Source organism: Monodelphis domestica, chromosome 1 (assembly GCF_027887165.1).
Source record: "Monodelphis domestica isolate mMonDom1 chromosome 1, mMonDom1.pri, whole genome shotgun sequence".
Classification (NCBI taxonomy): domain Eukaryota; kingdom Metazoa; phylum Chordata; class Mammalia; order Didelphimorphia; family Didelphidae; genus Monodelphis; species Monodelphis domestica.
In genome coordinates, this window is record NC_077227.1 from 586,458,524 (window position 1) to 586,473,977 (window position 15,454).

General features: G+C 39.9%; 1 protein-coding gene across 7 annotated transcripts in view; it reads right to left on the bottom strand.

The window, feature by feature from the left end:
* ANK1 (ankyrin 1) overlaps positions 1 to 15,454 on the bottom strand; it is a 349,200-nt gene that overhangs the window by 192,652 nt on the left and 141,094 nt on the right. The window contains exon 1 of one of the 7 annotated variants that reach the window (XM_056813581.1): positions 2,870 to 3,037. The exons of the other annotated variants lie outside the window; for them this stretch is intronic. Within the exon in view, the coding sequence (XP_056669559.1) occupies positions 2,870 to 2,896 (27 nt within the window). The 5' untranslated portion in view covers positions 2,897 to 3,037. Of the gene's footprint in view, positions 1 to 2,869; positions 3,038 to 15,454 lie in introns of those variants that run through there. 7 annotated transcript variants of the gene reach the window in all.

A 15,454-nucleotide genomic window follows, 5' to 3' on the forward strand; every position in this document is an offset into this window, starting at 1 on the left:
CCTTAGAACCAAACAAAATCTTGATTCTAAGATGGAAGATAAGGATAAAAATATTCTATCCATTTTCAGAGAAAGAACTGGTGGAGTCTGAATGTAGAACTAAACATACTTTTGTGTGTGTTTTTGTTGCATTTTTTTATAACACAGCTAATATTGAAATATGTTGTGCATGACTAAACATGTATAACCTATATCAAATTGCTTGTTATCTCAGGGAAAGGATAGAAGAAGGAGAGGGAAGAGAATTTGAGACTCAAAAACTTAAAAAATAAACATTAAAAATTGTTTTAGTGTATAATTGGAAAAAATAAAATATTTGAGATTTTAGAAATCCTTCCTTTCCTTCAAGGCCTCATTCAGGTGCCATTTTAGCAATGAAGCCTTTTCTCTAATGCCCTTAGCTAGGAACGATCTCTTCCTCCTCAAATCTCTCTAGTTAGCTTCTCTTTTTTCACTTCATCATATTCTAATTTAAGTGATAGTTATTTGTGCTCTTGTCTCATTTCCTCTACCAGACTGTCAACTCTTTAAGAGCAGAGATTGTGTCTGCTTCCATTCTGTACCTCTAGAACTGAGAGCAGTGCCTTGCATACAACAAGTGACTAATAAATGTATATTGAATTAGACTGCCATGAAATCACCTTCTAATTATGATTCACTTAGGATAATATTACCATGTCTGCATTTTCTGAGAACACTCTGGGTGAACAATAAGGAGAAGCAGCTCAGAATTTAAAATCAAGTTCAGATAATTCATCAAGTCTTGACTTTGGTTGAATTGATAGAATTGTAATAACATTGAAACAAGGGCATAAGGTGCCTTTCAATCTCCATGCTTATTATCTCATTTTATCCTGACAATATCCCTACAGATATTTGCTTTTATCAATAAGGAAACTGAGACCCAAAGAAGTCATGTCACTTTCCCAAGGTTGTTATTTTGTCTTTGTACTGGAAAGTAATCACATAGCTCCCCAGTTAAGTATTTATCATTATTATTACTACTACTACTACTAACATTTATTATAATGATTAGTGATAACATAATTATCACTAATAATAATAATGATGACAGCTAGCACTTATAGAGTACCTCAAGGTTTGTGAAGTGTTTAAGCTATAGGATGTCCCCAAAGTTTTATTGTAGTTTTAAGCTTTAGTAGCATAAACAATTTTATAAATATCTTATTTCATTTTATTAGAAATCAGAAGATAAGAGTTGAGATTCTGGCTCAACAACTAACCATTTGAGTGACCTTCCTTTTATTTATTTGGGTCTGGAATTTCTTAATTGTCAAATAGGGGGACTGGACCAGATGATCTCAAGGATCTGGCTAGTTCTAAGTTTCACCCTCCTACATACCTCCTGATGTTCAATCACTCTCTGTCAAGGGGACATAAGTGAAAGAATTCAGATCAATTTGTGCTGACCAGAGTGACTTTCTCCTCACCTGCCAAAGCAGGGCTTTCAATATAGGCAATCCATATTCTAGTGATAGCCCACCATTAAACAAGTTTCCAGTAACTGGCAGGCTATAACTAGTCCCTCACCCTTAGCTGAAAGAGCACAAAATGTTAATTTTCTCACTAAGCCACCTGGCAAACAGGGTAGGGACTTTAGATAGCCAATCCCTAAGCTGTGGGCTTTATCACTAAAAAGGACTCTCAAAAGTTTGAATTAGGGTTCCTTTAAAACATCCAGGCTGGAGGTGCTCATAAGCAATGACTTCATCATCTTGCCCTTTTCTGAATAATCTTATATCATCACTTTTTTTTCTTTAATCCACAAGCCTATGTTTCTAGGAGTCACCTTGGAATATTTTCCTTCCTTATTTGAACTCTCCCTTCAAATTTTCTCTTAAAAAATAAAAATTTTAAATTCCAAAATCCCAAAAGAAAATGAATAACAAAGTAGATTATGAAGTTTGAGGCTTTTAAGTGTTAGAATCCCTTTTGTACAAACAGGTCAGATGATTTAGAGACAGAAAGACCCTTAGACATCATCGTTGTTATTATCGTCGTTATTGTCGTCATTGTCATCATTGTCATCATTGTCATCACCATCATTATCGTCATTGAGCCGAGACCTTCAACTTGTTCAACCTCCTTATTTAAAATAGGAGGAAAATGAAACAATTTATCTAAAGATCTTACCAGTATTAAGCAGTCAAATCAGTATTCAAACTCAGGTTCTCTGACGTTAGATCTAGTACTCTTTCAACTAAATTGTTTGAAAGGTGAACCAGCTGGTTTGGCCCAGTGTAGCTCCATCACAATGAAACTTTGATCAAACCAAATGCCACTAGTCCAACAACAGAAAACAGGACAAAACCGCACTATCCTCCTTCCTCCAAGTTAGGAGTTCGAAGAACATATTTCAGAGTCCTTACAAGCTTCTGGAATCTCCATTTGACAGGAATAAAAGCATATTAGTGATCTCAAAGACCATTCTCCCCAGTCTGCTAATACACAGAGCACATAACTCGTGCCTTAGACCAGAACTCTTGGAGAGTAACCTCCGGCAATAAAAAATACAAATTGAACTCACTGAGGCAAGAAAGGTTTGAAGTGTTGTCTCTGGTAACAAAGCTTATAAAGTAGTGAGTTTACTAACAGAAATAAAGTATAATCCTTTGAATACACACACACACACACACACGTAAAGATCTTAATTTCTCAGTTTCAAACTCAGGCTTCTATTTCAACCAGATTTGTTATTCAAAGAGATGCATTTCCCCCAGTGCCAGTCCTGGACCCCTCCATCATAATGTCGACCTTTTGCCCCTCACCCACCTCTGCTCCCACCTCCCTCCCTTGTTACCTATCTTTTTTTCCAAACCCTCCTTTCAACCCCTGAGCAAATACTCACTCTCCGGGACCACATTGGGCCGCGCATTCTGATTAGTAAAGTCCAGAAAGCCTCTCTTCACTGGAGTTTGCTGTTTGAACAGCGTGGGGGCAGGTGACACATTAATAGTGCCCTCTCTTAAGGCATCCGAACCCAGAAAGGGCCCCAAACCCCTGGGCCCATTGGGCATTATCAGGAGCAGAGAGCATTCTCTATCAAGTCTTACCAGATGCCTACAAGGAGAAGGAGAAAGGGGAGGTTCCTACATGGAGGCTGCAGATTATAGAAAACACTCCCTTTCTCCCGCCACCTTCCCGCGGTTCCAGCATTAAGACAATTTCTGTCTGAAATATTACAGACCCACTCACTCACCATTTTTCTTCCAGCATAACTCCTTCTCAAAGTGTTCCAACAGAGAAATAATGGACGAATCACTGAAAAAGAGATCTTTCTCTTAAATCTTTCCAGCAGAACCCAGAGTCAAAGACTAACAATTGGAAAGCCACATGCTGAGTGGAGAATGCCATGTCACAGTGGAGATCTCCTTCTCTATAATCCCAAATGGCTGGGCTGAATATTGGGGAGTCCTCCAGAGGCAAGATGCCTGGGGGTGTCCTTTGAGACAGAACCCCAAATAATATTGGTTTTTCTCTCATGGCCAAAAGACTTTCCCCCAAAGTAGCTACCCTCCTCTATTTAACCAGCCCAAGGGCCACATGACAGGCTGATGTCTCCCTCTATTTTTAAATTGCCTTCACTGGGGGGCCCATGTGTTCCTTAATTACTGACTTGCAGGGATTCTGGGCACAATCTTAATGACACTGGGACCAAAAATAACAACATTCCTGGGAACCAGAGGTGAGTCACCACCAAGCAGCAGCTTGGAGAAAAGATGGGGCCGAAGCAAGAGCTACACAACCATTGTATGTGGCTGCCAGGAAAGTCATTGACACTTCAGTGAGTCTCCTTCCTGAAGAAGAAAGCTTAGCTTTGCATGACTGTCACCCCAAGACTATTCTTCTGTCAGGCCTTGGTTTTCTGGGGCTGTGCAACTTAAGGTTTTGGAAGTGGTTTCATTTATAATAGCTGAGGCACAATGGAATGGAATGGAATTTTCCTGGTGCTGTTTTATATAGTGAGTACACCATGCCCTGGAATGTCAGGAGCCATCGGGCAAAGAAACCTGGATAACCTGAAATCAGTGAAATATGAAACTAGATGAGAAATATTTTACAATGCCTTGGAACAGTGATATAGTCATCTTCACCTTGACAGTTCTCATTACTATACTTATAATCTATACAATTACAATCATTTATAAAGGCATACCTTTGTACCTTTTTTGTTACTGTTTTGTTGTGTCCTGATCTGAATTGGCTTGAACAATAATGGTCATGGGGGAAAGGGATTCTGTTCTCCCTCACCTGACTCTCCTTTCCCTTCTCATCCTGCTCTTCCAGGTCCCCTAGTGTGGCTGCCATCTGTCTCTTCCACTTTTCTACAGATCCAAAATGAACCTTGCCATGAGGTTACAGTTGTCACAGGGAAAAAGTAATGACCTTCTGTAGTCCCCACCCATGAGTTGCCTCGACTCCCCACAGCAGCTGTATTGGCAGGAGTCAGCAGAGGCTGGGGATCATAGTCAAGCAGAACCAGAGCATCTGACCATGACCATGGGAAACATGAATTAGGTAGGGCAAAGCAGGTTTCAAAGCACATCTTTGGAAAAAAATCTTAAATAAGGAGAAATTAAATCCTTAGCAGATATAATTTGAGGCATAGGATATAGGAAGAGAAATGACTTTTTGGGGAGGGAATAAGAATCACTAAATATCAGCAGGTTAGTATTAAACCAGATTTTAATAATTTATATTATGAGGGAAAGTCTTGGTATAAAATTCAGAGAATCATAGAATCTCAGAGTTGGAAGCAGCCTTAGAAGTTGTGTTTAGTTCCACCTGAACAGGAATGCCATTTATGACATCCCCAAGTGGTCAGTCTCTGTTTAAAGACCCTTCAATAATAGAAAAATTTCACTATCCTTGCAGAGACAGTCTCTGTTATTTGGGGAAGTTCCAATTATTAGGAAGTTGTTTCTTAAAATATCTTGAAAGAATAAATATAACCCTCCTTCCATATGATAGCCCTTCACATATCTGAAGCCATCAGTCATGTCTATTCATGATGGTTTAGGCCAATCTTTAACAGAAAGATTCTGTCCCATACCCAAGAGATGGTATGAAGGTCAAGACAAATGTTTTTTTAAAGAAATATGTGGTGTCATATACCCAAAGTTTAGTCTGGCAAATTGCTTGAGCTTGGAAGTTCTAAGCTACAGTAGGGTTTAAGTTGATAGGTTATCTATCCTCACTAAGCCTGGCACCAATATGGATGGTAACCAATATGGCCCCCAGGAATAGAGGGCCATCAGGCTACTGAGGGCAGGGTGAATTGGCTCAGGTTGGAACAGAAAAGTCAAAACATTTGTGTTCATCAGCAATGGCCCTGGGCCCAAAAGATACCACTGTACTTCCAGCCTGGTTAAGAATGGGAGATGTTGTTGCTGCTGCTCACAGTGACAAAGGAGGAGGAAAAGGAGAAGGAAGAAGAGAAGAAGAAAAGAAGAAAGAAGGAGGAAGAGGAAGAAGAGGAGGAAAAGGAGAAGAAGGAGGAGGAGGAGGAGGAGAAGGAGGGGGAGGAGAAGGAGAAGGAAGACAAGAAAGAGAAAGAAAGAAAGAAAGAAAGAAAGAAAGAAAGAAAGAAAGAAAGAAAGAAAGAAAGAAAGAAAGAAAGAAAGAAAGAAAGAAAGAAAGAAAGAAAGAAAGAAAGAGAAAGAAAGAAAGAAAGAAAGAAAGAAAGAAAGAAAGAAAGAAAGAAAGAAAGAAAGAAAGAAAGAAAGAAAGAAAGAAAGAAAGAAAGAAAGAAAGAAAGAAAGAAAGAAAGAAAGAAAGAAAGAAAGAAAGAAAGAAAGAAAGAAAGAAAGGAAGAAAGAAAGGAAGGAAGGAAGGAAGAAAGGAAGGAAGGAAGGAAGGAAGGAAGGAAGGAAGGAAGGAAGGAAGGAAGGAAGGAAGGAAGGAAGGAAGGAAGGAAGGAAGGAAGGAAGGAAGGAAGGAAGGAAGGAAGGAAGGAAGGAAGGAAGGAAGGAAGGAAGAGAAAGAAAGAAAGAAAGAAAGAAAGAAAGAAAGAAAGAAAGAAAGAAAGAAAGAAAGAAAGAAGAAAGAAAGAAAGAAAGAAAGAAAGAAAGAAAGAAAGAAGCTACTAAAGGGTAAAGGAAAGAACATCAAATTTGGATCATCAGAAGATAGGGGTTAGTTTTGTCTCTGATAGGACTTCTTATCTTTGTGACAATGAGTATAAATTTAATTTTCCATATCTGAAAATGGGGAGAATAATATTTTTCATCATTAAGCTGATGGGGCTGTTGTGAAAAACCTCTTTGTAAAACCTTCAAGTGCTATATAGATGTGAGCTAATCTTATGTCATCATTTTAGATGCAAGAAAACATATTCAGATGATGAGATGAGCAGCATGGTACCTGAGCAAAAGCCCTCCACTTGAGTTAGAGAATGTGAATTCAAATCCTACCTCTGATGCTAAGTGACCTTGAGGCAGTTTCTTCCTCTTTCTCAACTTCAATAGCTTCATCTCTGTGTAATAGGAACCTGGTCTGTAGAATCACATGCAGTGAGCTCTGCCTGGCATTATTCCCCACATGGAGCCTGGGGGCAAGCTTGCTCCCATAAGTGTATGATGGCATGGAATGGAGGAGCCCCCAGCTGCTTCACTTCAGAGCATGCACTAGTAAACTGTTTCCAGTGGGCTTATTGAACTGCTAAGAGCAGCCTTGTGATCACTGGACTGGAACTGGCTGTGCATACAAAATGGCACCAACCAGACAAATCATTCTTTCTCCCCGACTGTGTTGGAAGACTTGCGCTGGCCAATCCTTCCCCCTCTCCCCCACATGTAAAATGAAGGAATGGGAACTGGTAACTACTAAGGTCCCTTCCAGCTCTGACATGCTGTGATTCTATGAGCAAACACAATGTTTGGTGGTTCATGGTTCTCTGCACACAGAATGTCCATATGAGGAAACCATCAAACATAAATGATACCCTGAAATAATTTGTCACTAACCGCAGTGTGAGGTAGTCAGCAGAGGGGTCCAATCAGCAGTGGAAAAGCTACAGCTAATGTACCCATTAAAAAACAGCCCTCAGGCCTACCAGCTCTCTGCGTGCCGTGTCCAGCAGCTTATCGGTCACTCCCAGGCAGCAGTAAGCAGCTTTTGGGTCAGGCACCTTGACATGCCAGTCACCTCAGAAACTTAACCTTCTCTCTAGTCCATGCGGACCTGCCCTGATTTCAGATAGAGAATTCAGCAGGGATCCTCTCATCTGCATTCATGGAGTGAGGGGAGTTGCAAGGATATTAAACCCACTCCTAAATGAGGCCAAATCAAATTATAGGATGAGGAGATAAGGAAGGGCTAACCACTAAGATTTGGGGACCTTTTTTCATCAATACTAGAAAAGATTAATATTTCATTGCAGCACATGTATCTCCCTCTACAGCTAATTCATGCTGAAAGAAGTATTTTTAAAAGCTTAAAAGGGGCAGCAACATAACACTGGATAGACCACCAAGCTTAGAGTCAGGAGGAACCCAGACACTTCCTAGCTGTGTGACCCTGGGCAAGTCACCTAACTCTGTTTGCCTCAGTTTCCTCATCTGTAAAATGAACTGGAGAAGGAAACGGTAAACCCCTCCAAGATCTTTGCCAAAGAAACTCTAAAAATGGTGTCAGGAAGACTCAGACACAACTGAAATGATGGAACAACCACAAAGACGGAAGGTGGAAGGGAAGGTGCTAGGCAGCTGTGGAGCCTCCTACAGAAGGCAGAGTTTGAGCTGAGTCTAATAGGAAGATAGAGATTCTGGGGAACATTTCAGAAAGGGGGACAGCCAGGGGAAAGGCACAAATGTGGGAGATAGAGCATTGAGTAGGAACAGTGTACCTGGACCATCAAGAGCAGGAAGGGATGTGATGTGTAAGAAGACTGGGATAGGAAGGGGTGAGCTTATGAAGGAAATTAAATTTGATCCTCAAAGTGTGTAAACCCAGGATCAGGAATATTTGTTATACCCTCTCCCAGTTTTGTTGTTGTTTAGTGATTTCCAGTCATCTCCGTGACCCCACTTGGAGTTTTCTTGGCAAAGACATTGACATGGTTGACCATTTTCTTCACCAGTTCATTTTATAGATGAGGAAACTAAGGCAAATGAATTTAAGTGACTTGCCTAGGGTCACGTCACACAGCTAGGACATGTGTCTGAGGCTGACTCCAGGTTACTGCTATCCACCTAGCTGTCCCCAGCTTTAGGGGATGGTTTTCATGAGCTGTGCCTCCAGCTCCTCCCTCTCCAGTTATCACCTGGTGGATAATCTTGAGAGGATGAACCCCCTTAAGCAGACTTAGCCCCTGAGGGCAGATACACACAGTGAGTCACTGGTACCTTGCATGTGGCAGCAGCTCCATCTTGGTAAGACCTGCCAGAGCGAGTCCCGGGTGAGGAAGAACCTTTGCAAACCTAACAGCACCATAGAAATGGGAGTTGCTATATTTATCTGTGTCAGTGTTTTCTGTCTTATACACTAAACTTCTAGTGGCTAATGACCATTTTTAGACCAACTTAATTTCATGCAACTCAACTCACCTGAACCTTTCATTAAGGAAAATTCCCTTTTCTCACTTTCAAGAGAAAGAAAGCAAATGACAAGTACACAAACTGACAGAAGGGATGGAGGTATTAAACAATGACTCCTGGAGCATTTCTGGAGGGCAGGACACTTTCGGACTGGTATCTCTCTGGCTTCATTTTCAGGATAGCAATTAGAGCTTGACTTTATAGAGTTTAACCAAGCTCTTTCCTCACAACAATGGCACTGACACTGGTGATGTATGTGTTGTTTTGTTGAATTGTTTTAGTTGTGTCTGACTCTTTGGGACGTCATTTGGGGTTTTCTTGGCAGAGATACTGGAATGATTTTTCCATTTCCTTCTCCAGCTCATTTTACAGATAAGGAAACTAAGGCAAATGAGTTTAAGTGACTTGCCTAGGGTCACGTCACACAGCTAGGACATGTTTGAGACCGGATTTGAACTCAGAAAGATAAATCTTTCTGACTCCAGGCTTAGCACACTATCCAGTGCATCATCTAGTAGTCTCTTATTATTTAGTCATTTCATTTATGTCCGAGTCTTCCTGATTCCATTTGGCATTTTCTTGGCAAAGATCCTAGAGGGGTTTGCCATTTCCTTCTCTGGATCAACTTACATATAAGGAAACTCAGGTAAACAGGGTTAAGTGACTTGCCCAGGGTCACACAACTAATGAATGATGTTTGGGGATGGATTTGAACTCAGATGTCTTCCTGACTCTGGGATCACATACTTATGAGCTATATGACCCTGGACAAGTCATTTAACCTGCTAACTGCCTCAGTTTCCTCATCTGTAAAATGAGGAGTATTAATAACAGCCCCTACCTGCCGGGATTATTGCAATCAAATGAGATAATATTTGTAAAGTGTGTTGCAAACTAAAATTAAAAAAAATAAATGCTTGCTCTTACTTGCTCTGTGATTTTTGGCAAGTCCCTTAACCTCTGTCAAGTTTCAGTTTCCCATCTATAAAATGGAGGTGACAGTAGCACCTACCTCTTAAATTTGTTTTAAGGATAAAATGAGATATTTGTAAAACTTTAAGTGCTATATAAATTTGTGAACTTTAAAATGCTGTATAAATAATAGCTATTAAGTGACTTGCTCAAGGTCACACATTTAATAAGTTCTAGTGTCTGATTTGAACCCAGCTCTGCCTGACTTTAAATCCAGCACTCAAAAGAGATACCATGCTGCATCTTGAATATTGTAAAACCGATTTTTCAGAATTATACCCCCAGAGCACTTTAAAACCGTCGGTATTCAAAGAAACATTTGACTAGGCATTCAGCATGCTACACTTTCCAAGCAGGGCAGGGCCAAATACATCTTTAAAAGACTTTCAATATGAAGAATTGAGACAATCCCCAATTAACCAAAAAATCCAGACCCCAAACTCCATTTTCTTTAAGTCTTCAGGTAAATTGAGCTTTTTATTGGGTCTTAATACAAGCTAGCACACAATTGATTTTAATACTGCAGTTCCTGGTGCTAGTAAGGGAAGTAGGGAAAGGAGGAAGAGGAAAGGATGAGGCAGGAGAGGTTAAAAGAAAAAGTATAAGAAAGAAAGAAAAAAGTGAATAAGAAGGATGAGGAGAAAGAGATAAAAACACCACACATAGGAAGCAGTGATTCAAAGAACCAGCTTATTACTTCAGCAGATAAGTATTCACTTTATGGACTACTGAGGACTCTTTCCAAAAGTTCTTCTACACTTTGGCATTTGAGGAATTTCAATGAAAGTCAGATGTTCTTTCTTGTTAGCATTTTTTTAAAGGGCCTGGTGAAAATGGAGTTTAAAACTACAGTCAGTCAATCAATAAAAATGTCTTAAGCTCCTACTATGTGCCAGACCCTGAACGAAGCACAAATATGAAAATAAGAGTCCCTACCCTTCAGAGTTTGCAATCTAATGGGGAGAAACAATACAGAATAGAAAGTTGGAAAGGTGGGTAGGGGAGAAGGTACCCAATACAAAGGCCTGATGGAGAGGAGCAGTCCTCAAAAGTCCAAAAGATTACAAATCTGGGTGGAAAATGAACATTCTCGATTGTCTTTGAATTTTCTTTAACTGTGCTTTGCCATCTTCCTTCCTTTTCTCCCCCACCCCTTTCCTCAGTACAGGAAATTAGAAGTATTTTATGTTGCTCAGATCATCATTGTCAGGAGACCTTTGGCCCTTTTACCCCTGCTTCCCTGCCCATTCTTGCCCCAAACTGGACAGAGGCTCACTTAGCCATGTTAGAGTCTCATCACCAATAATCATAGCTCCATTGCTATAACAATGACAGGAAATGGATATTCATTTAGATAGATAGACAGACAGACAGACAGACAGACAGACAAAGATAGACTGGTAGAGAGATAGATAGACTGGGAGGGGGAGAGAGAGAGAGAGAGAGAGAGAGAGAGAGAGAGAGAGAGAGAGAGAGAGATGATAGATAGATGAAGAGAGAGACGTATGTATATATAGCTAGATGGATGGATAGATTGATAGTTATAGATAATAAGATGGTAGATAGATGATAGTTATAAATGATAGCTAGATGATGGTTACAGATGATATTTGATAGTTACATATGATAGAGATGATAGTTATAGATAATAAGATGGTAGTTATAGATAATAGGATGATAGATAATAATTATAGAGATAGATGATTTATTGAGCACTTAAATTTGGACCCAGACATGCACTATGTGACTCTGAACAAACATTTAACCTCTATCAGACTCAGTTTCCCCAAATGTAAAATAGGGATAACAGAGCATCTACTTCCCAGAGTTGTTGTAAGGATCAAATAATATAGTACTTGTAAAGTGCTTAACACAATACCTGGCATATAGTAGGCATTTAATAAATGCTTGTTTCCTTCCTTTATGATATGCCACAGACTAAACTTAGCTCTGGATAAACTAATAAAACAAACCTCCAAGAGCTTACTTTTTTAAATGGAGGAATAGGAGAAGAAAAGGGTACCTAAGCAGGAGCAAAGTGCCTAATGAGGAAGTGTTGAACTCTTTTAGAGTGAGTCCAGTGTGGCTAGGGCTCCTGTTGAAAAGGTGGGATAGGAGAGAGGAGATTCAACAATCAGGAGAGTGGGCCTCAGGGTGGACATTTCTCCCAGGTGAGAAACAGCTGGTAAGAAGATAGAGAAGTCTGGAAAATAAGTCAGATAATAAATTTCCTCTAAAGCATTTTCTCTTCACTAAAGTGTGGCAAATAGAGAAGCTCCTAGAATCTCATTGTTCACTCCCAAAGAGTCCTGGGCTATCCATAACTTTAATTTGACATCAGTGTGTCCAACACTCCTAATAACAAAAACATCCTTATTATAGTGATTTAAATACATCATCTCTTGATCTAGGGAGTACCACTTGCTATAGTAGAAAAAGTGCTGGAGGAGGAATCAAAGAACCTGTATTCATATCTTGGTTTTTCTGTTCTATCCACATGACCTTGAATAAATCATCTAACTTCCCCAGTCCTTAGTTCCATCATCTATAAATTGAAAGTGTTAAAAATTCGATTTAGCAAGTATAAGAGCTAGGCTAAGAGATGGGAGGTCAGGTCCTGGGTTCAAATGTAACCTCAGACACTTCCCACCTGTGTAACTCTGGGCAAATAACTTAACAAATTGCCTACCCCTTACCACTCTTCTGCCTTCGAACTAATCCACAGTGCTGCTTCCAAGATGGAAGGTCCAAGTTGTTTTAAAAAAACAAACTATTGATCCAACCATATTTTGAGAGTTTTTTCTAGTAGGGGAAATGAAATGGTGTGTATCCATACACACTCTTTTCCTATCCCCCTTGTGACAAATGTCACAGTATTGATTCTAAGACAGAAGGGAAGGATTAAAAAAAAAACACAACTAAATTTGGTCTTCCTGCTTTAAATCTATATTATATGAATTAACCTTTGAGGTAAAACTATATCTTTTTTTCTTTTTTTAACCTTTACTTCTGTCTTAGTATCAATTATAAGAAAGATAGAAAAATGGCAAGGGCTAGGCAATCAGGGTTAAATGACTTCCACAGGGCCAGACAAGTAGGAAGTATTGAACCCAAGCCCTCCCAACTCCAAGCCTGGTGCTCTATCCAGCTATCGTGATGTCCATTTGTATAATTCTTATCTTCATTTTACAGATGAAGAAATTATGGCCCAGAGAGATTGTCACCTCACAGCTAGTTAAGTGGAAGATCTAGAGCTAAAATGTGGGTATTCTCATTCAAAACCCAGTGCTACTTCTACGTTGCTCTTCCCCTCCCTTTAGATTTCTAAATAAAACTATATTCCTATAGCCTGTTCTCCTTCTACTATGTTTTTTGAAGAAGAAAATGAGTGGGAAAAGAAAAAAGAATTAAAAGTAGAGGAGAAGTTGGATAAGGGAAGAGGAAGAGGTGGACAAGGAGAGACCCAAGGAAAAACTGGGGAAAAGAAAGAAGTATGGTAACCCTGGAGAAATACCTTGCTTGGCATATTCTCATGTCAACAATTCTCTTCACCCTGAAAATGATTTTTTGCTCAAGATGATGGATGGGCCCTGGGTACATTCAATCCTGTCCAAGAGCATAGAACTACATCATGGACTTTGCTGCCATATGCTACATTATCTCAGAAAAAAAATGGTTTCACTTTGATGTTCTGAGACCCTCAATATAACTTTGGTCTCCAACCAAACTCCTTAGGGAATGAGCCCTTGTGCCAAGTTCTAGACCAATTTTATTTCCCTGAAAATACCTTTGTCAAGAAAGCTTCCTTACCTCATAAGAGTTCCTCCATCTTTTATTCAGTCATATACACTTCCAGGAATTCTTTCGTTAAGTGTTGTAAAATGAGCTGCATTATGTATTTTTCCAGTTGTTGACAAATAGATTAGAAATCCTTATGATGTCAGAAGCTTCTGGTGCCCAGTTACTCCCAGGGGGGTCTAAAGCTTTCCACTAGCTTTTTCCCAAGAACAACCACATCAGCAGAGAAACCCCATTTCAACTCAACTACCCCAGATGAATATTATGGAGCTCTACATTTTGTCTTCATGAGGAGTCTGCTGCAATCAGCCAGGGCAGTGAAATAGTCTCCTTGTCATAGAATCTTAGCATTTCAGCGTCCATTTTATCTAATTCATAAGCCCCAAAGAATTTGATAAGCATGAGATTTCTGCCTTTATCAAAGTCATAATTTAAAATAATAAACCAACCCGTGATCCCTGGGGCACTCAACTAGAAATCTCTTTCCAATATTCCCTCAAACCATTAATGACTACTTTTCAGTTGAACCATTCAAACAGTTCAAAATCCATCTTGTCATCTAATCATCTAATCCCCATCTCACCATCTTCTTCATATGATTAGGGAAAAAAAACAAATGTTCACTGATGCTTTGCTTGAAGATTTTCAGTGCTAATACTTCTAAAGGGAACCCATTTCCCTTTTGGACAGCGTTAACTATTAGAAGGTGGTCTTACAGGGAATTAGCATCTGCCTCTCTGGAATGTCTTCTCATTGGTCCTCGTTCTGTCCTCTGAAATAATTAGTACGGGTTGTGGGTTTAAAATATTGTGACTGGGGGAACTGCATCTCCCAGGTGCTCCAGGGATTCCTACTTCCTGGTGTGGGATTGGTCTTGAATGGACCAATCCTGTGCTGGGGGCGGACCACGCCCTCTACTTCCTGGAGTAGGATTGGTCTTGAATTGGACCAATCCCAGCGCCTAGGAGGATACTTTGACTCTGAGAAGATGGGGGGGGGAGGGGGGGAGAGTTAATTTCAGCTAGGGAACTCTGGTGGTTTTTTTTTTTTCTTTTAATAAAGTTTTTAAAAGATCAAAGAGATAGTTTTCTTTCACTTCTTTCAGGGTCTACTCTTTCTTCCATGTGTTAATTCTTCAAATATCTGAAGACGTAACTGAGTGCCACTTCCTTCCATCCCAACACACAAGCATACAACCCAGCCACTGAATCATAGAATGCCAACTGGCAAAAACCCAAGAAGTCATTGAGTCCAATCTATACCCGAACAAGTATACTATCAACAATTAATCTGGTAAGTGGCCGTGTAGCTTTTGACTAAAGAGTCTCAGCTGGGAGACAACCCCTATTGTAGGGTGCCAGGTACAATAGAAAGAGAAATAACTCAGGAGTCAGAGGACCTCTCATGTTTCCTACCTGTGTGACCTTGGACAAGTCACAAGCTCCCTATAATGAGAAAATAGACTAGATGGCCTCTGAGGATACTTCTAACTCTGTTAGAACTACTAATTGTGACCAGTTACTAGGATAGCTCAAATTGTTAGGAAGTTTTACCTTTCATCACATCTAGACCTGATTTTCTGTCTTGTTCCTTATTCTACTCTTTGGGGTCAAGGAAAACAAGTAGGATCCCACTCCTACATGACAGCCCTCCCCCTCCCATCTTTTTTTGTCCTGCTATATAAAACTATGAACAGATTAAGTTTTCAGTCTATTAAAATTTCCAGGTCTTTTTTCACATATTACTGCTCTCTAACTGTGCTAGGTAGTGTATTAGACAACGCAATGGCCCTCAGTCAGGAATACCTGAGTCCAAATCTGATCTCAGATAATTGCTAGCTATTTGACCCTGGGCAATTCCCTTAACCACTATCTGCCTTGGCATCCCCAACTGTAAAATAGGGACAATAACAGTACTGTTACAATTATCTGGGAAGACTGAATTTGGGGTAAGAATACCAATTTATTGATCATATCAGGTTTATTGTTTAGGCCAGAATTATAACTAATAAAGGAACATAAGTCTCCAAGGCCCTCTCAAATGACCGGGATCTGGAAGTTGGGTCAAGCAGCTTAATAAATAGTTTTAGGAACTCATTATTCATTCCCTCTCTTGAACATCCAAAG